The sequence below is a fragment of the Aedes aegypti genome, chromosome 2 (assembly GCF_002204515.2).
Source record: "Aedes aegypti strain LVP_AGWG chromosome 2, AaegL5.0 Primary Assembly, whole genome shotgun sequence".
Taxonomy (NCBI): Eukaryota; Metazoa; Arthropoda; class Insecta; order Diptera; family Culicidae; genus Aedes; species Aedes aegypti.
The window spans coordinates 3,904,229-3,927,062 of record NC_035108.1 but is presented as its reverse complement, the minus strand read 5'-3'; the positions used below and the strand labels follow the sequence as shown (position 1 = coordinate 3,927,062).

Genomic DNA, 22,834 nt, shown 5'->3' with positions numbered 1-22,834 from the left:
ATTAGTGTGTTTGGCCGACGGGCCAACAGATGGCGGTAGTGTGTAAACGTCAAACGCGAACAAAAATGATGCGAGCGCTGCGGGTGGCGGATTGGCCATCTACCATATTTTTGAAACGACCGTTAAAAAGGTGGTCGATGGACAATGATGAGAGTGTGACGTCTGTTTGTCTGTGGTACTAAATTCGTTTTTTTCATCTACTTATAGGTACAGTAATACCTCGATATAACGTTACTCGATTTTTATTTTCGTTACGTTATATCGAGGTTACGTTATATCGAAGCAGATTTTTTTTTCCTAAATTTCCTTCAACATGCATTGTTTTATGAGAAAATAGTTCTAAAATTGATGTTATTGACCTAGCAGGCATTTTCAGTCTTTCTTACAATTTTTTTTTAATGTTTTCCCGAGTTATTTTTTTCATATTTTTCTTTTCATTTTTATTTTTTTGTAATCTTCTGTAGTAATCTTCATAGAAATGTATTACGAAAATATCTTTAGTGAAATACTTGAACACTTTGAGAAACTCTAAGAGAAATTTATAAATGCGGTCTTTCAGAAATCTTTAATAAAGTTAATGTTGAGTCGTCCATGACCATTTCTAGCAGGCAATACTGGAATTTGAAGAATTTTTTTTTCATGAGGAACTCTTCAAACAAATCTTTTTGTAGTTTCTTGACAGAATTTTAGACTAAATTTACCAAGAATTCTTTTGAAAATGTATAAGAAAATTTACGAAGTAATCACTAAAAAACTTCATTAAAACAAGAGGGATTTTCCATGAAAAAAGAATAAGTTGTGGGATTATCGGCATTATTCTAACAAGGGAAGGTCACGATGGTGTTACACGGGGTTTTCAACCGGACTATTTTTGTTAGATTCTATATGTCGAAATATTAAATACCCCAAAGCCTTTCGGGTGATGGACCAGCGGTGTAGCCAGGAGGGGCCCTAAAAGGGGCAATTTTGAACGTACATTATATTATTAAGCTAATTGTAAATTTGACAAAAATATTTTTTTAGTATTTATTGTGATGGTAGAGAACAGAATTGACATTAATGTATGTTTAAAATGTATTTTTTCCATGCCATAGGCGCAATCAGGATGGGTTTCTTCTTGGTTTAATATTCTAATAAAACCAAATTTGTTTTGGTGTTCATATTCCATGTTAGTTATGCCAATGGCATAAAAATACATTGTAAACATATATAGATGTCAATTCTGTTCATTACTATCATAATAATAAATACTTAGAAAAATCTTTTTGACAAATTTTCAATTGACTCAATGATATTATATTAGTACAAAATAGACCTTTCAGAGCCCCTCATGGCTACACCACTGGCCCATCACCCGAAAGGCTTTGGGGTTTTTCATATTTCGACATGTAGAATCTAACAAACATAGTCCAGTTGAAAACCCCGTGTAACACCATCGTGACCTTCCCTTGTAAGAGAATTCTCTGGGAGATCTGGGGAACTTGATCAGTTTTGGACAAATTCATGAATATATTTTTGTAATACAAAAAATCTCTAGACAAATACTTTAAGGATAGCTTGAAGAACGCACTGAAAAAATCTTGAAGAACTTTTTTAAGAAATTCCCGATGGAATTCCTTGAAGAAACTTAAGTAGTACATAGAATTATTCTTGCATAAATATTTGGAGAAAGTGCTGCAGAAATTCATAATGAAATTGCTGGAGATATTCCTAGAAGATTGTTTTTCAGAATTTGGGTCAAATACAAGTTTATTTAATAATTACTAGAGCATTCCAAGAATTATTACTGGATTCCTTTTAAAGAGCCGCTGGAAGAATTCATGAAAAATTACTGGAATAATTTATGAATCTCTATACTTCGGAAAAAAAATAAGGTATCGTAGGCGGACTGGTTTGAAGAATTAATAGTTCAATCCACTTTATATCCTGGAGAAATTTCTTGGTGAAATTCTATATCAAAGGCATAGATATATTCGAAAAAAAAAAACACTATTAGAGAAATTAAACATCCTTGAATTTAAAATCCCTAAAATTCTTTGAAAACAGTCCTTGGACATATTCTGGAAAAATTCTTGGAGGAATTCAATTACGACGATTAGGACGAGAATTCGTTAAGTCAATACTGATCTAATGTTTCTAGAAACTCTTGGAGGAATCTCTGAAATTTCTTTGAAAAAAAATCCCTGGAATCATTTCTGAAGAAAATCTTAGAAGTTTTTATTCACGAATATCAGGAGGGTTAACTAGTCAAATTCCTGGGAGATTGCTGTCGGAATTATTTTAACACTTCAGTTGTCGCGCTATTGTTATTGTACAACAGTGGTGAAAAAACTTCGCTTATCGTACACAGCATCAGTGTGGTGGTTCTCACGGTGACAAACCACGCGACGAATGAAGGGTTAAAAATATGTTTAAAGTGTCATGAATATCAGGGTTTGAAATAAGATGAGTGGATAAATTACTGGAGGAATCTCTGGAAGCATCCTCGGAATGATTCTAGTTAAAATCCATGATGAAACATCAAATTCTTGGAGAAATAATTTAAATAATATCTGTAGGAATTCCTAAAGCAATAGCTAAACATTATTAAACATTGATTATTTTAAATCATTGCCAACGTTTCGATCCAGTTGTTGGGATCTTCTTCAGGGCTCGATAAGAATCAACTTGTCGTTTAATTTTGTAGCGTACACGGTGATTGCATAGATTTGGGATGGCACGGGTATCATTCATAATCAGCACCCTATATCGGAAAAAAATCCGTGCAAAAACAGAATCGGGTGTATAGTCTTTTTGAATGCAAAGTCTAAATCAATAGTTATTAAATTTTTCATATAAAATTGAAGTGAGTAGCAGGCTTGGTTCCAGTGGGAGCGTAAATGCAGCAAAAAAAAGAAGAATGATGTATACCAATGTAAAGCAATGACAAAATGTAAGTTTTAAAATTATAAGCTCATTTTTAAAACTTACATTTTGTCATTGCTTCACATTTGTAAAGCTCACTTGATACCGATTTATGACTGTATTCAGTGATAGTAAAGGCTTGCATCGTTCTGAATTAGTATTGGTTGATGTTTGAATCTTGAAAAATGTTTATTGCCATTCATAAACCATGTTTTCGATAAAAATTGTAAAAATAAATGGGAGCCAAAAAAAGTTACGTTATATCGAGGTAAAAATTACGTTATATCGAGTTACATTATAAAGAGGTTACGTTATATCGAGGTATGACTGTAATAATGAATGATCAATAAAACCTCAATAAATAAATTAAATTTGTTACTTAGGTTCTCTTAAATTTATAAATAGTATCAACTAGAATCTTTTTGTAATGTCACATTTTGCAATGTAGCCTGTGCGGCTTAAATAATATCGACACATATTTTTATTACATTTTTCCAAAGCCCTTATTAAAAAAATCTTCGAATGAAAATGAATGAAAAAATATTGTCATTGTATGATCATGCAAAACATGTTTACTTGAGAGCCTATGCAAACATTTTGTCAAAATATGAGTTAGATACATGCAGACAGCCCTCAAAAAATCCCAATCCAAGAGCAGCTGAGATCAAAAACTATCAGAGCAAGATTTATTCCGCGCGCATCTTTTGTTCAAATCCAGGCATACAATGAATCATGCCACGTGAAGGGTAGGATTGAATCCCAGGATTCTAAAATTGATGTTATTGACCTAGCGAATTCCTATGGAACGTCAAATATTCCAGACGAAGAGTATTTTACTTTGGCTCGATTTCCTATGAGCGTAAGGACAGAGATTCAATCATGGGATTGAATCCTTGCATAAATCAGGCACGCTGAGATTGGAAAAATCAGGATTCAAAACGATCCCGCGCATGGAGATGATTTCAAAGCATGCTTGTTTAAATCTGGGAGCAGAAGGATGCTCTTAGAAGACTGCGTGCAGAGTTAGAGCCGCATTGAGAAAAGGGGATCAGGTCATCCTTATCTTCCCAAACGTTCTTGCTGATTTAAGAATTGCATGGGCCCAAAACTACTCAGATACGGTATCCATTGCAAATAGTGTACATTTTTTGATAATAAATCTTCGAGCTGTTTAGTAGAATACCTATAAGTAGATGAAAAAACCGAATTTAGTACTATACCATTTAATTCCACTAGAGTTTGTATCCTTTGACAGATACGCGTATTTCGACCTCAACTGTAAGGCCGTCTTCAGTGTCAGTTCAGTGACGCAAAGTCGAGTCTAGTACACGACACTGAAGACGGCCTTACAGTTGAGGTCGAAATACGCGTATCTGTCAAAGGATACAAACTCTAGTGGAATTAAATGGTATAGTACTAAATTCGGTTTTTTCATCTACTTGTACATTTTTTATTTGCAATGGGTACCGTATTTGAGTAGTTTTAGGCTTATGCAGTTCTAAAATCAGCAAAAACGTTAGGGGAGACGGAGGAGATTTGATATAAATTAAAAGTACAGTCAGTGAAAAAAGTTTGCTATTTTCCATACAAAATGCCCAAGTTTGGGACTTTGTATCTCAGCTTCTGAAATTTTGTCTGCAGTGTACATTGTACATTGTAGGAATTTTCCAATAAGTTTAAGAGGATTACTCGAAGACGACAGAAAGGAACCGAGAGAACTAATTTAACTCAAAAACGGTAAGTTGTTTTCCTAACAAAACAACCACCCAAAACTTATCGTTTTTAGTTTAATTAAAGAATCTCTCTGTTATTTACTTTTGTGTGCTTTTGACTGCAAACAACCCTCTCGAGTTTAAGAATTGGAACAACCGTCTCGGAATTTTTTGAATTTACTCACTGCAGACAAAATATCGGTTTAATTGTAATTTCAATCAATTAATACTATCAGCAGGGTGTCCATTCAAAATCAGTTTTCCAATTCCCGGATTTTTCCCGGGTGTCCAAGAAATTAAAAAAACAGATAGCAAAAAAATCCTGCGTTTTGATATTTTCGTTTTTTCTTTTTTTTATACGATGTGGAAAAATTTGGAGGACATGATCTAATTTATTTATGAATTGATTTCAATACAATTCAAAAAAACGGCTTACATTTTAAAAGGGTTATGGATAAAAAGATTTAAAATATTTCTGCACATCTTTATCGATCCTCTCTTCCTCTAATAACTTTGCTAAAATAAATCTGCAATATTTCTTATTAATCAAGAAGATATAGTGATTCTTCATCCTACGACAACAGAATCAGTTTTCTGCAATAACGCAAAGGAAACAACGATGAAGAGAAATCGATGAATGCAGATAGGCCATTATGAAAAAACAATGCTGATAGCCGTAGCGGTAAACGCGCAGCTATTCAGCATGACCAAGCTGAGGGTCGTGGGTTCGAATCCCACCGGTCGAGGATCTTTTCGGGTTGGAAATTTTCTCGACTTCCCAGGGCATAGAGTATCTTCGTACCTGCCATACGATATACACATGCAAAAATGGTCATTGGCATAGTAAACTCTCAGTTAATAACTGTGGAAGTGCTCATAAGAACACTAAGCTGAGAAGCAGGCTCTGTCCCAGTGGGAACGTAACGCCAGAAAGAAGAAGTAGAATAAATATCTAAAACACCGTTACCCCCTGGAATTCGTAGGAAGTTCAGAGAAATTATGGAATAATATAAATGCCTGCTTTGTGCATCTAAACTTCCACAAAAGGGCAAAGTTCAATAGTCAACCTATTACCTTCAAAGAATGCATTAAGAATTATGCGTTAGACATGGCTTATGCCTGATTTATAGAGAAATGATTGATCTGAAATGAATATCATGTTGGATCCAAGAAAAGATCTTTTAACAGAAACAATATTTCCAAATACATGTTATTGTTCTCCTATGAAGCTGGCTAAAACTTATCACATGAATCCAAGATTGCATTTTCCAAGTAATCTTCAAAAGATTCAATGAACATATTAATAATCTAGTCAAATACTTAAAAAAAATCTTACCAAGAATACCTAAAGGACCTCTTTATTTATTTATTCATCAAAGGACTAGCCATGACATTTGTTTTGGATTATTGAAAGAATTCGCTGTCAATCTGCAGAAATCTATACAAAATCTCGTCAGAGGCCTTATGAGAACCGTCTAGGCCAGTGGTTCCCAACCTTTTTTTAGCTCTGGCCCCTTTCAAGTTCTACAAATATCCCGCGGACCCCTGCAAACAAAAATTGTAGAAATCTTTTTTTGTTAAACAAATAAAAAAGATTTGATTGGTTTTTAGTATAAGGTGACTTAAATGCAGATCAGTAAAAGGATTAAATTCAATTAACTACAATTACAAAAACATATTCTTTCTCGTTTTTCCCAGCATATATAAATAGATCTCACAAAGGATTTGTCTATGATCAATGACATTGAAAAAAAAAACTGTCAATGAACCAGTGATAAAGGTGGTGAACATCTGCTGAACCAGAACAAAAACAAACAAAATACTCGCGAGTATAAAAGTGCTGTAATCTGTCGATGATAAATCTTTTCGTGTACGTATTCGGAGCTGTTCGAAGTCAATTGGGCTTTTGGTAGAAAAGGCCTCTGAGTTTTCTAGACTTCAAGGGACTTTTAGTTTACTGTCGATTTGATGGATGTACACTTGGTTTGTCTGTCAAAACCATAATAAATCTCACCTTGTTTAGTTGCACGCGAGTAAATGTTCACGAACATTTTAATATTTGTTCTGGTATGTTCTCCCGTGCAGGCGGGTGCAAACCTCTCTCATCAAGTTTGTTCGCAAGTCTGTCGTGTTTGTTTTGCGTTGGTTTACACGCGTAAGATGATTTCCACGTGATTCGTGATTTCCACCTTGGCAAGGAACCTAATTAGCGGTTTAGGGAAATCCTTCGAAAAATTTTACATTTATCAATAGATATCCTTGACAGGGTCTCACAAAGATCACGTTTGCGTTCCATATAATATCTTCTATGGTCTTCTGTATGGATCTACCCTTGAAGATATTTTTGCCAGGCAATTTTTGGAAGATATTGTAAGGAATATAGCAAGCATCAACTTTGGCGGCTTCTGTGAATATTTCAAGACACTTTCTAATGGGTTTCATAGCCCATTGTATACCGTGGGATGAATTTCACCTGGAACTATCAGAAAAGCTAGTCAGATGACCTTCAAGAATCTTCCCAAGAAGTACTGCTGCAGGAATATGTTAAAATCTCACAAGGAATCAAATAGAAATCCAGTTAACTGTATGCGAGTTGCGCCAAGGATTTGGGTACAATAAGTAAAAATCCACCGAGGAAAATCAAAAACATGTCAGTAATTTTCTGCGCATTCCTCAAGAAGATATCTTAGTGTAAATTTTCAATAAAACAATTTGAAATCATATAAATTCGTCTGTTTTTTTTTTTTTTCTTAAATTCACAATGGATTCATATGATTTTTCTCAGGAAACTGCTACTTAAAATATAAGTTTATGCTGTTTGAATGAACATTTACTAAGTTGTGTTGTGATTGAAATTTTGAGTAAAAAAAGCTCCTGTGAGAAAAACATTGAACGGATAATATTAAAAAAATATATTTTTATCCAAATGTCAGAGGGACATTAACTTCTAAGAATTTAAAGCAAAATTAGCCAAGGAACTTTCCTAGAATCTACTGAAAATCTTATTAGCAATCTACTAATAACCATTTCAGTGATCTCTCAGAAAGAAATTTTAAATACTGATTGAATATCGGTTCGATTTTTGTTAGGCTTCCCGCAAATATTTCATATGCCATGATTTCAAATGGAAATCTAACAAGCATCTCGCCAAGAACATTGTCAGAAATCCTTAAGTACCCCTTCAAAAAATTTTCAAGGATCCTAATCGTATCTCTCTATCACCTCACCAAAAAATAATCATAATGCGAAGTACGAAATACAGACGGTGGTGCACTCCTTGTTAAAAATTCTAGTTTTACCCCATAGTACTTAAAATTTAAATAAACCGGTAGTCTTATGTTTTGTTTTCCCGGGGTGTTCACCAAATTCCCGGGTATTTCCCGTATTTTTCCCGGCCATTTGTGATTCCCGGGTTTTTCCCGGTTTTCCCGGATTTCCCGGATGGATGGACACCCTGTATCAGATACAGATGCAGATCCCCAAATTAGATTTTGTATGGAAAACAGCATTTGTCACTAACTGTATAAACTGTAAAAATGAGATCTTATTTTCCATTTACAATTATTTGCTTAAATGGCGCATATTACTAGTTTTGATCTATTGCAATCACTCTGAGCACTCCACTGATTCAATCGACAGAAATAGTTTATAACGGCCTTCACAATCACAGAAAGTCGTACCCTGTATACGAATCCACCTCTGCAATCCACAGCTACTGGTTCACCCACCCTAATTCTGCCTGCACTGGCGCGAAGTATCGCGCACGCGACAATCATCCCACTCACCTTGACTAGGCCAACGTCTGGAAACTCTTCGAAGGAGAGCTGCGTTTCCTCGCCCGAGTGGCCTTGCTTCTGTCCGAGGTACATGCGACTAGCTGCCAGCGTCGGAATCGACATGCCATCTCCCAGGAAGAAGATCACATTCTTCGCTTTATTGAAGTTTTTCCGCTTCAGTAGTTGCTCCTTGAGCTTCAACTGGGCACCAATGTTCCAAAACTGGGCGGTCTCTTCGTAATCCGACGCGGAAATCAGTCTCTTCTTTCGGTTCAGATTCCCGTCGTCACCATCACGATCGGGAGGTGGATGCACTGTTGAAGATCAAAATCACGATCATTATCGAAAGAATCTTTTTTTTTGGCGGTCTTCATGACGAACTAACCGTGATCACTTGGTGTGGTGGTAAGATATTGGACGAATTCCTGCGATGGACTCCCACGGGATGCTCGAAGCATCGACGATAACAGCACAACGAAAACAGCGATCATACGGAGAAGGTACATATTGTTATGATACTTGTTACTACAATGACGGTTACCGCACGCGTTCTGGTAGGCGATCGCACTATTTCTTCTCGTTGGTTGCAGCGTGCTCGGATAGTAAACGTCGATTATCGAATAAACTATGGCGAGGTGTTGTTACCTGCACTCTTACATGCCGAGCAGAGAAGCAGAGAGGGAGAAGTGTGTGCGATCGCACTCGAAAGGCGCCAACCCAAACTGATCGGCAGTGATCGTCAACGATCTTCTTTTATATTGAACCACCGATATGAATACCACTGATATGTAGGTTCGGATGTGCATAGTGAAGAACAATTACCGAAAAGTTCTCAGAAATTATTGACTTTGCAAGTGATCGATCGAACAAACTGAATCAAAGCAGTTGAGTGTTTGTTCTCTCGGGAAGCAGATCTCACACTCAAGGAGGGGGCGGGATAAGTGTATAGTTAACTTTGCGTCAATTTGCACAAAACTTTGATAAAGCACGCGTTCAGCTGCATATGCAGGATTAATGAGGGGATTTTACCGCATTCTCATATATGACGGGGTTAGTCTTTGCCTCTTGTAGGGTCGGCTTCCTGTCTGAGTGCGAAGACAGCTGAGAATCGAGTTTCTGTAGCACTAATTACAGGTACTAGGAGTACCGTACGGGAACTATCTATGCACTTCTGATCCGTAGATTCGCAGCGGTTAGAGATTATAAGTAACGTTGAATTAAGTTGTTTTTCTTACTCGTCTTTAGAGCTTTTTAACATTTCCCCCCACGATTTTCAATGTTTTGGATGGGAAAAAATGCTTTCAGTAAAATGTGTTTGATCAAAAGGGATTAGAAGGGATCTAAAATTATCGAAACCATGAAAAAATATTTTATTGTAAATTAATAGTTATTTCACTATTTGATCGTTTATCAATAGTTGAGGGCTGGTAGCGTCGGAGTGCCTTTTTTTCGATTCATTTATTTGAAAGGCTCAAGCGTGCATTGCACGGAGCCAACTTTCATTACTGTGAAAAGCAAATTACGCAAATTCGGGGAAGCTTATCTAAGAATCCTTTGAAAGAAAATCTGAGATAATTGTTAGAGGAATTTCTAGAAGAATTTCTGGAGAGATCCCTGAAGGTATTCTGGTCGAAATCTCTGAATGAATAATAAGGATCATTCATGAAGCTTTCCCTCGAGGAATCTGAGATGAAATTTACTTTACTTTTGATGGCGCTACGTTTTTCAAGTCATGACCTGCGCCACAATGTTGCGCCAAAAAACTCGGTCCATGGCTACTTGCCTCCAGTTTCTCGACCACCCCACACTTCCAAGATCCTTACTCGGATCAAAATCCAAACACTGGTTCCAATTTTATAGCAAACCTTCTCGGTTTTTTCACATCATATAGGTAAGTTTCCAAAATGATCTCTTTTTGGCTGATTACGTGCTATGCTATCAGAGTTCCGTTTTAGCTTAGGTTTGTATGGATTTTGATGTCCGACGGTGTACGACACCGTACATTAAATGTTTATTAGATCAAACTAGACGTGATCACGTAACGGTCAATCGTTGAATGCTTAGAAGCTATATGTTCCTGTTGCACTTAAGATAGAACAGGTTCAAAGAAAGCGGATTTAGTATTGTATTGACACCAGCGAATTTGCATGCAGGTATCCGTGCACATGGTGACACATTTATTTGAGACACTAGAGGGCCATTATGTGGGTAGTAGAATGAATAATTGTTAAAGTGAGAAACATAAATATCGTCCGATTAAGAGAGATCGAAATTGTGCTGGTTCTATCTGAGATTCTGAGACTTTTCAAGACTGACTTGCTACTGCACTATTGGCTCACGGCAGAACTGAGACACCCAGTAAAACTAGATTAGTAGGATGCGAACTGTATCACAGGGCCTGTATATTGCTGCGTAATTCGAAGGAACGGGTGCAGAAACTATGGAATTCTTCAAAGGGGTCGTCCATAAATGACGTAGCTTTTTAGGGGGGAGGGGGATTTTCTCGAATTTGTGACGAAGTGTGACGAGGGGGAGGGAGGGGTCCTAGCTAGTGGACGTAGCATTTTGAATCAAGTCCGTAAAAAGAAAGGCGCTGAAAAAAATTGCATACAATTATTTTTTATGACACTTCTTTTTTTTTACTTATAAACTTGGGTTATAAAATTATGATTAAGCTTCAAAACATTCATATGACAAAATTGAAAAAATATCTATGAAACTTTAGATTTTCTTGATAAATGCAATCAAACAGATGTTTTGTAGCTTTAAATAATTATGTAAATATTATATTATATTCGTGTCCAAATTAATAAATTTATAAATAAACGAAATAAGTTTAATGAATTGATTAAAAATCAGTGCTCTAACTACTTGGAGTACATTTTTTTTTGCCATTTGTTAACATGACCTAAAGTCAGCCGTTTTAGTTTTATCCATATTTTCTGTTGGGGCTTTATTTCTTCAAGAAAATAAAATATGCTCTTCTTGGCAAATATTACATTTAAAGCAATATATTTATTCCGTGAATTATGCCTTCAATGTTGCAGGAGATCTCCACCCAATCAACTCATCATTTGTTTTGATATATTAATGCTCTTGATTGAATAGCCTGAATATTAATGAGGATAATAGATTCGAGTGTTAATAAAATTGCATCATTATGGAAACGATTAGGAAAATCAACTGAAATATTAATGGAGATTATTGTATTTGTATAATAATCGCTAAAATTTTTCATTTCAAATCTATTTCCTAACAAAGAATAAAAAAAAAAACAATCTTCTAATATAACGAAATTTTTGTTCAATGTATTATAAAATATATTGGACCCTAACTCGACAGTAACAAGCTTCATCAATCCAATAAAAAAAATTTCACATTTTTTATAGTTAACTTGTTCTTACCATAACAGCAATAGTAATATAGTCTATAAAAAACTGGAAACCAAAACCAAGGAAAATGTTTATTTACATTTTTTGCAAATTACTTTTGAGCGCTACTGTATATCAAACTATTAGAATAGATAATCCTTTCATTTCAGTCAGTAATCAATATCAAACTTTGTATGGAATTTCTCAATTCCATTTTATTGTTTCAACCCAGGCACTAAGCAAAACAAATAAAAAAAATATAGGGGGGGGGGGGGTCCTCGATATGCTACGTATTTTTCAGGGGGGGGTACCAGCATTTGTGACGAAATTCTACGAGGGGGGAGGGGGGTGTAAAAAATCAGTGAAAAAATGCTACGTCATTTATGGACGGCCCCAAAGACCATATAGAGGAATAGATGTTGTTCAAAGTTTGCAATACATCTTAACCTGCGGGCTGTCGCGCTGTTGTACTTTGTACAACAGTTGTTGTTTATATGCTATCATTTTGCAACAAAGTAGAGTTTTCAATCCCGGGAACATTTCCCGGGAATTGAGATTTCCCGGGATTCCCGTTTCCCGGGAAATGATTTTCTGTTTCCCGGGATTCCCGTATTTCCCGGGAAACTCTATTAAAATACAGAATGGACCATATATATTCAGTTAAAAACTATCGCACAGTTTACTTTTCATATCATACCAAACAATGTCCTCACTAGAAGAGATACGATGTGTTTGTGAGTTAAAATATTGGTGAAAACCAACCGAAAAAGGGAAGAAAACGGGATGCATTTCACTGACATTTTATAGGTGATTTCTACATGGCTTACTTCACTGCCTACTGGTTGGCAATATAACGTTTACCGGGACAACTGGTTGGCAATACAATATAAAGAAATTTTCGAATAATCTTTTTCATGATTTGAGTAGAATTATAAAGTTTTCAAGGTTTCTACTTGTTTGTTTTTAATTTTAGTTTTGTAAAGATTTATTAAATGTTGTAAATATTATTTGAACTTAGGTATCGTACTCCACATATAATTTTGCTTAATTTTATAAACTTTTTTTTGTTAAAAAGCCTAGCAAAAAACGAAGCAAATATTTTTGGAGGAACATAAATAAATTACTCATAAAAAGAGAGAACCAATCGTACAAATGCAATGGGTTTAAATAAAACATACATAAAATAAGACATTATTTCAAAAAATTTCATCAAATTAGCATAACTTTTACGTTTTTAGAATTTCCCGGGATCCCGGGAATTCCCGGGAAATGATAATTTTATTTCCCGTTTCCCGGGAAGTCAATTCCCGGGAAAATTAAAAACTCTACAACAAAGATATCTATCGACACCAAACCAGAATGTATTCCTCAAGAATCTTCTTAAAAACAATACTGAACAGTTTTTATTTACAGTATGACCCTTTGTAATGCAGTAAAATCAACAAATGTACATGGAAGTCGTATAATAATGAACGCACTATATACAGCTCGAATAAACCACAGTTTGAAATCGGTTTACCTCAAAATCCAGATAATTTAGAAACTTGGGGTCTTCAGTAAAGTTGTTCTGGATGTGAAGCGCTATCTGATGGTACCTCATTTAATTCGGAATCTAACCGCTAAGTGGCACTAGTGGGCATGGAACTTTTACTATTGGGGATTTTTTTTTCATTTCCGTACGGGTTTGGGCCGAAAGGTCTCAGATTTTCATGAAACTTTTTCCACAGCCCTGCCTCAATAATATCAATATATGAATAAAAAAAATTGAGAAAAAATCAGGGTCACCTATTTTCCCGGAAAACTCAGTTGGATTTTTTTTTGTTTTCTCCTGACACTACTTACTTTGAAAAATCATAACTCATAGAAACAAAGTTTTTAATTATGAAAATGAAAGCAAATTTTCTCAGGAATAAAAAAAATTAACTGGAAAAAGTTTTCCATAAAATTTTCCACCGTTGAGAAAATTCGTGAAGAAAAGTCGGAAAAACTAAAATATTTTTGAGATGGTGATTTCATGAGTTTTAATCGCTGAAATTTTTGAAATGGTATTTTTTTTTCGTTTTTGAGTTATGGCCAATTTTGTAAAGAATGTGCAAATGTGCCATTTTGAGCCTTTTCTTTGAAAAATCATAACTCAAGAAAGAAGCATCGTAGAAACAAAGTTTTTTTTTTTATGAAAATGAAAGCAAATTTTCTCAGGAATAAAAAAAAACATTAACTGGAAACAGTTTTCCACAAAATTTTCCACCGTTGAGAAAATTCGTAAAGAAAAGCCGGAAAAACTATGTTTCAATTAGTGGAAAACTTTCAAAAAAATATTTTTGAGATGGTGATTTCATGAGTTTTAATCGCTGAAATTTTTGAAATGGTATTTTTTTTTCGTTTTTGAGTTATGGCCAATTTTGTAAAGAATGTGCAAATGTGCCATTTTGAGCCTTTTCTTTGAAAAATCATAACTCAAGAAAGAAGCATCGTAGAAACAAAGTTTTTTTTTATGAAAATGAAAGCAAATTTTCTCAGGAATAAAAAAAAACATTAACTGGAAACAGTTTTCCACAAAATTTTCCACCGTTGAGAAAATTCGTAAAGAAAAGCCGGAAAAACTATGTTTCAATTAGTGGAAAACTTTCAAAAAAATATTTTTGAGTTGGTGATTTCATAAGCTTTAATCGCTGAAATTTTTGAAATGGTATTTTTTTATTTTCGTTTTTGAGTTATGGCCAATTTTGTAAAGAATGTGCAAATGTGCCATTTTGAGCCTTTTCTTTGAAAAATCATAGCTCAAGAAAGAAGCATCGTAGAAACAAAGTTTTTTTTATGAAAATGAAAGCAAATTTTCTAAGGAATAGAAAAAAATGTTAACTGGAAAAAGTTTTCTACCGTTGAGAAAATTCGTAAAGAAAAGCCGGGAAAACTATGTTATTCCTGCGTTTGGTCATAGTTTTGTGAAAAATGCCTAGATTTCTCGTACAAGTCTTTTCGTTCGAAAATAATAACTTAAGATAAAAGCGTCACAGAAACATTTTTTTGTCTAATCGGAATCAAATTTTCTCAAAACTTTGAGATTTTTTGAAATGGAATAAGTTTCCCAGTACATTTTTCACCGCTAAGAAAAATAAATAATGATAACCCGATTAGCTATTCCAGCTTACAAACAAAGTATATTTGAAAAGTATGTTTTTTAAATAGTTTCATAGTTCATAGTTTCAAGTTTCATTCGAATGGAGTTCGGTGGATTACGGAAAAGATGAAAATCTGCTTATATGGTCATTTTCCACAAAATTGGCCCTAACTCAAAAACGAAAAAAAAGTACGTTTCAAAAATTTCAGCGATTAAAGAAATTATTAGAAACTAGTGGTCCCGGCAAACTTTGTCTTGACATCAAGTAGGCTGTTGAAAAACGTCATGAAACATCGTGTACAAAACGGAAGCTCCGTTCACTCCTGTTTTTTCAACTTTCTTGTTCAATATCCTGTTCTTTTTATATACACAAACACGTCGGAACACTTCAGGAACATAACTATGGAAGAATTTTTAGAATCCGATATCCCGTTCTCAAGCCATTTCGTGACATACAAACACCATTCCATTTTTATTTATATAGAAGATTACCTTCTCAAAAATATATTTTTGAAAGTTTTCCACTAATTGGAACATACACACTCAATCTGTTCGGTAAAAATAACTGGGTTTTCGAACTACCGAAAAGTCAGTAAACTTAAAAAAAAATGTCAGAAATCGATAAACAGATTTTTTTTTACTGAAAGTTTGCAGAGAGCTTTCTTTTTATATCATACATCGATAAAAAATAAAACATGGTGAGCTTTTCAATTTCAATTAATTTCAATTTCCATTTTACTGACTTTTTCGGTAGTTCCAAAACCCAGTAAAATTTTACCGACCCCAGTAATTTAATCTAAGTGTGTAGTTTTTCCGGCGTTTCTTTACGAATTTTCTCAACGGTGGAAAATTTTGGGGAAAACTTTTTCCAGTTAATATTTTTTTTTATTCCTGAGAAAATTTGCTTTCATTTTCATAAAAAAAAACTTTGTTTCTACGATGCTTCGTTCTTGAGTTATGATTTTTCAAAATAAGTAGTGTCAGAGGAAAACAAAAAAATTCCAACTGAGTTTTCCGGGAAAATAAGCGACCCTGAATTTTTCTCAATTTTTTATTATTCATATATTGATGAGCCCTGCCTGTGGAAAAAGTTTCATGAAAATCTGAGACCCTTCGGCCCACTTTGTACGGAAATAAAAAAAAAATCCCCTATTGTTTTGCAGATATTTCAGCATCCTGACCATTTAGAAGGATGGTGTCTTTGGCAACGTTGTTTAGTATGTTAGGGACTATCATTGTTCGAGCTAGTTGATTCAAAATTTTGCTACTAGGCAGCGCTAGTGAGCATGAAACTTTTCTTTGCAGATATCTCAGGAGGCAGACCACTTAGAAAGATAGCGTTTCCGGCAAAGCAGTTCAGTAGCTCAAGGGCTATCATTATTTGAGCCAATAAATTGGATATTTTGTAGGTGTCATGCTTACGTTTTAGAAACGAGTTAAAATCTGCTTTTTAACCATACTGTTGACCTATTGCATCCAAAATTTTGTACATGTACCCTATATGAACATTATGAAAGAATGATGTTTCTATCGCACTTCTAGAAGATAGAAAAATCATTCAAATGTCAATTTGAATCAAAATTATGATTTTCAGTCGTTTCTTAACGAAATTCCTTAGGGTCAAACACAAAATCTGATGCTATCATATTTCGCGCACGCTTCTAATTTCGCACACTGCCATTTTATCCATATTTTTTATGCACATTGGACTAAATAATTGCATGTTATGTAACTACCCGACTAGAGGCTTGTAACAAAAATACGATAAAATTTTATCAGAATATGATATGCAGATCATATTATGATATGATTTTGTTAGGCTCCGTTATCCACAGAACATAATAAAACAAAAATATAACATAATGTGTTTTATTTCCCATTAAGATATTTTTCTGTTCATTTTTAACAACTTTATAACAAAATTAAATAGATACTTGTGCATTTCAATAATATACTATATAGAATGTGTTATAATTTTGTTATGTGGTTCTGGTCGGGATCGGATGTTATTTGCAACAAACTTATAAATGCGATGTCAAAAATATAACAAATGTTGTTATAAATATGTTACTAAAAATATAACAAGTTGAAAACAAAGCCATCTTGATAACTAAATTTTATCAACTTCTGTTATTTTTAACTGATGCTGATAGGAATGTGTTATAATTTTGTTATGTGGTTCTGGTCGGGATATTATCGTATATCGAACAGTATTATAATTTTGATACTTTGTATCCAACATTATAACTTGGTTTGATATGTTTTTGATAGAATTAAAATGGCGCGGTAAATGGCTGGGCATGGCGTACCATTGGTACCTCGCGTACCTGCAGGAATAAAATAGACCCCTTTGTGCGGTCCTTAGCCTCTTGCCCAGCAACTCCTATCCCTACCTCCTCGTGGTACTGGCCGGGGTACGAGTAACCTTGGGGAAGATCGGGTAACCAACCCCCGGTGGGAACTTTGGTCGTATGCTGACAGGGAAGGGGGGGTTTGCTTTTGCAAACCTGGAGCGTCTGTACTCCACGTTAGGAGCGGCTCACAACAGCGTCTGTTCCCCATGTCAGGGGCGGCTGATCATCGTCCGAGTGTCAGAGAAGGACTCTAAGCTAAACTGCTCACTATGGCCCTCCGAACATTTAGGGGGAATGGTCCTCCGGAAATCTAGGGGGGTGGTGTCAGGCCCTGCAAGCCAACCGTAAAAACACATCAGCACAGGAACGTCAACGAGAGAATACGTACCGGAACAATCTGCAAAGACCACAGCGACGAAATTGGACTAGCGATTGGAAACTCGGTACGTGGAACTGCAAATCTCTCAACTTCATTGGAAGTACTCGCATACTCTCCGATGTACTGAAGACCCGCGGTTTCGACATCGTAGCGCTGCAGGAGGTGTGCTGGACAGGAGCATTGGTGCGAACGTTTAGAGGTAATCATACCATCTACCAGAGCTGCGGCAACACACGCGAGCTGGGAACAGCTTTCATAGTGATGGGTGATATGCAAAGGCGCGTGATCGGGTGGTGGCCGATCAATGAACGAATGTGCAAGTTACAGGGTGGCCACCAAATTTCGGTTTTGAAATTCCCGCTTTATTCCCGGTTTTCCCGGTATATTTTACATAATTTTCCCGGTTTTTAATCCATTCTTTCCAACGACTTTAATTGACTTTTTCTATATCGAAAATCTTTTCTATGGAACGCACCGCAACATTTTTTTTAAATCGGTTTAAATTTTTTTAGTTGTTTTTCCATAGTAATTTGATTGTTTATCAATAGTTTCACTATTGGAGAAATATGTTGACTATTAGAGTGTTCTAATCTATATAGAATCTTATTCTGAAAACTATGGCTTAGTATAGTAGCTGAATCGATTTGTCTCACGTTCATCGAGAATCAATGGAGCTCTGGAGCTATCTATCATGGGAAAGATATGGTTAATTGTGCTAATAAAACAGATCCTGCTCTTGACACGACAGGAGTTTAATTTGAATGCTATCTGACCATATTTACCAACAATATGCCCTTTAAGCCAAACTTCGAAATTTCAAGTTCAAGTTTTAAGATCTAGAGAACCTGACAACCGTTCGCGTTGAAAATTTGATGGGTTGGTTGCATTCTGGTGATGATAAAACGATCAAAATTTTTAGCTCAAAGCTCTGTTTGCCTCTCTAGACTTATGCTCTTGAAATTTCAAGTTTTGGCTTTGGTTTATAATCATCTTATAATGCATCTTAATGCTGAATTTGAGATAATTTGGCCAACAAAAGCCCTAGGTGCCTAAGTAAATCATCAAGATGCCCAAGTAGTTCATGGCCGTAATTGAAATTATTTGAATTAGGGTGTTTTATGTATTTTGGACAGAGCGTTACGCGTATATAATTTGGCCACCTCCATTTGATTTTGCCGTAAATGGCCAAATTATATACGCGTAACGCTCTGTCCAAAATACTTTGATCACCCTATTAATTCTTTGAATTTTATTCCATAAAGCAAATAAGTTCAAGATACGAATGAAATAAGGCCACACACGTAGAAGCTAAGTAAGTGCTCTCAACTTTAATAACACCGAAAATTATCATTTTTGACATCCACCCACCCTCTCGTAATGCCTTTTGTATGGATATTTTACAAATTTTATATGAGCTGTAATAGTTTCATCGTTATTAAGATCGTAAATGAGCCAATATTTAAAACTTCGTCGATTAGATAACTAGTGACATATTAAAAGCTTTCATAAATAGATACTTGTTTTCAAGATTAGTTGTGGTATTCAGCAATTACAGAAGAGTGCTAAGCCAATCCGCAATAAGTAATTAAACTTTGGTTTAAAACGTCTAGTAAAACAAGTTAGATAAAAATTCAAAAAAAAAAAAAAATAGCCCTGGTAGTTCGAAAACAAAAATTCAAAAAAAATATTTCGAATTTTTTTCTTTTAGAAACATTGCTAAGAAAATAGTGAAACATTTTTAAGAAATATGGTGTAGCATAGTAGAAGTTAATTCATTGGTGTTTGAAAGATACTTGTTCAAAATTGCTGCTGTCTCATGGAAATTTCATTAAACATAACTACTTTCTATAACTTATTTTGGAGGTTGGTTTGCAGACCGCAGCTTGAAGATGATCGTTCAAAACGATTTTCCCGGTGATCTTCTCAAATTCCCGGTTTTTCCCGCTTTTCCCGTTTTTCCCGGTTCGGTGGCCACCCTGAAGTTAAGAATCAAAGGCCGATTCTTTAACTTCAGCATAATCAACGTGCATAGCCCACACTCCGGAAGCACTGATGATGACAAGGACGCATTTTACGCGCAGCTCGAACGCGAGTACGACCGCTGCCCAAGCCACGACGTCAAGATCATCATAGGAGACTTAAACGCTCAGGTTGACCAGGAGGACGAGTTCAGACCGACGATTGGAAAGTTCAGCGCCCACCGGCTGACGAACGAGAACGGCCTACGACTGATAGATTTTGCCGCCTCCAAGAACATGGCCATTCGTAGCACCTATTTCCAGCACAGCCTCCAGTATCGGTACACCTGGAGATCACCTCAGCAGACAGAATCGCAAATCGACCACGTTTTGATCGATGGACGGCACTTCTCCGACATAACCGACGTCAGAACCTATCGTGGCGCCAACATTGACTCCGACCACTACCTGGTGATGGTGAAACTGCGCCCAAAGCTATCCGTCATCAACAATGTACGGTACCGACGCCCGCCCCGGTACAATCTCGAAAGGCTGAAACAACCGGATGTCGCCAATGCGTACGCGCAGCATCTTGAGGTAGCGTTGCCGGATGAGCGCGAGCTCGATAGGGCCCCTCTTGAGGACTGCTGGAGGACAGTCAAAGCAGCCATTAACGACGCTGCCGAAAGCATTGTCGGATATGTGGAACGGAGCTCAAGAAACGATTGGTTCGACGAGGAGTGCCAGGAGGTTTTAGAGGAGAAGAATGCAGCGCGGGCTGCAATGCTGCAGCATGGTACGCGGCAAAACGTGGAACGATACAGACTGAAGCGGAAACAGCAAACCCGCCTATTCCGGGACAAAAAGCGCCGCCTGGAAGAGGTGGAATGCCAAGAGATGGAGTTGCTGTACCGTTCTCAAGAAACGCGGAAGTTCTATCAGAAGCTCAACACATCCCGCAAAGGCTTCGTGCCGCGAGCTGAGATGTGCCGGGACAATGATGGGAGCATCTTGACGGACGGACGCGAGGTGATCGAAAGGTGGAAGCAGCACTACGATGAACACCTGAATGGCGCAGAGAACACAGACACAGAAGGTCAGGACAGCGAAGGCGATGGCTACGTCAGAACAGCGGACAGCGGAAATCAACCAGCTCCCACGATGGGGGAGGTTAAGGATGCCATTCAACAGCTCAAGAACAACAAAGCCGCTGGCAAGGATGGTATCGGAGCCGAACTCATCAAGATGGGCCCGGACAGGTTGGCCGCTTGTCTGCATCGGCTGATAGTCAGAATCTGGGAAACGGAACAGCTACCGGAGGAGTGGAAGCAAGGCGTTATATGCCCTATCTACAAAAAGGGCGACAAACTGGAGTGTGAAAATTATCGTGCAATCACCATCCTAAACGCCGCCTATAAAGTGCTATCCCAGATTCTCTTCCGTCGTCTATCACCTATAGCAAACGAGTTCGTGGGAAGTTATCAAGCAGGTTTCATCGACGGCCGCTCGATAACGGATCAGATCTTTTCCGTGCGGCAAATCCTCCAAAAATGCCGTGAGTACCAGGTCCCTACGCACCATTTGTTCATTGATTTCAAGGCGGCATACGATAGTATCGACCGCATAGAGCTATGGAAAATCATGGACGAGAACAGCTTTCCCGGGAAGCTCACAAGATCGATCAGAGCAACGATGGACGGTGTGCAAAACTGCGTGAAGATCTCGGGCGAACACTCCAGTTCGTTCGAGTCTCGGCGGGGACTACGACAGGGCGACGGACTTTCGTGCCTGTTGTTCAATATTGCGCTTGAAGGTGTCATGCGGAGAGCCGGACTTAACAGTCGAGGCACGATTTTCACGAGATCCGGACAATTTGTTTGCTTCGCGGACGACATGGATATTATTGGGAGAAAATTTGAAACGGTGGCAGATTTGTTCACCCGCCTGAAACGCGAAGCAACAAGAGTCGGGCTAATGGTGAATGCGTCGAAAACAAAGTACATGCTGGTTGGCGGAACTGAGCGCGACAGAGCCCGCCTAGGAAGCAGTGTTACGATAGACGGGGATACCTTCGAGGTGGTGGACGAGTTCATCTACCTCGGATCCTTGTTGACGGCTGACAACAATGTTAGTCGGGGAATACGAAGGCGCATCATCAGCGGAAGTCGTGCCTACTATGGGCTCCAGAAGAAACTGCGGTCAAGAAAGATTCACCCCCGCACCAAATGCACGATGTACAAAACGCTCATAAGACCGGTAGTCCTCTATGGACATGAGGCGTGGACTATGCTCGAGGAGGACTTGCAAGCTCTTGGGGTTTTCGAACGCCGAGTGCTAAGGACGATCTTCGGCGGCGTGCAGGAGAACGGCGTGTGGCGGCGAAGGATGAACCACGAGCTCGCTCAACTCTACGGCGAACCCAGTATCGTGAAGGTAGCTAAAGCTGGAAGGATACGCTGGGCAGGGCATGTTGCAAGAATGCCGGACAACAACCCTGTAAAGATGGTGTTCGCCACGAATCCGGTCGGAACAAGAAGGCGTGGGGCGCAGCGAGCTAGGTGGATGGACCAGGTACACCAGGACCTGGAGAGCGTGGGTCACAGTCGAGGATGGAGAGAAGCGGCCATGAACCGAGGGAATTGGCGAAATATTGTTGGCGAGGCTTTATCAAGATAATGGATGTAAAGCCAAATAAGTAAGTAAGTATAGCATTAAAATACATTTTGTTATGTTTTTGTTACTATTCATACACTTTTTGTTATAATTTTAGTTATTTAACAACATCCTGCATAAAGATTGTAACAACCTATATTCGAAAAAATACCTTGTAACATAATAACATGTGCTGATATAATTTTGTTATGTACCCTTAGTCGGGTATAATTGGAGTAGAATTATTCAAAACACTAGCCAATGAAAATTTCTTTCGCAAAATTTGTTTAAAACGGCAGTGAGCGAAATTAGGAGCGCGCGTGGGTACTTCCCGGTAGCTTTCATCGTTTTTAAAATTACCGCAGTTCACGATATTTCGCAGGAAGACCCCCAAAGATTCACTAGCACCTTAATTATCGAGCCCCAACTATGGCATGCGACGTATCAAACTACATTTTACATGGTGTTCCGGATATTGCGTTACCCCGGGAAAATTGGCCGTCAATTGGCGGATTTTTATCTAGCTTGCGGCATTCCAAACTTCATGGTTTCATAAATTAAGCCTTATATGGGATGGTAGGCCTGGGTGATTCAAAAAATTTGATCC

The 22,834-nt window shown here is 37.2% G+C and overlaps 1 protein-coding gene across 1 annotated transcript in view; it reads right to left on the bottom strand.

Moving 5' to 3' along the window:
- LOC5571448 (membrane-bound alkaline phosphatase) overlaps window positions 1-9,390 on the bottom strand; it is a 30,272-nt gene extending 20,882 nt beyond the window's left edge. The window contains exons 1-2 of the mRNA XM_021839785.1: window positions 8,778-9,390; window positions 8,402-8,706 (exon numbers count right to left, since the gene is read on the bottom strand). Coding sequence (XP_021695477.1) covers window positions 8,402-8,706; window positions 8,778-8,898 — 426 coding nt within the window. The 5' untranslated portion in view covers window positions 8,899-9,390. The remainder of the gene's footprint in view (window positions 1-8,401; window positions 8,707-8,777) is intronic.
- Between the last annotated feature and the right edge of the window lie 13,444 nt (window positions 9,391-22,834).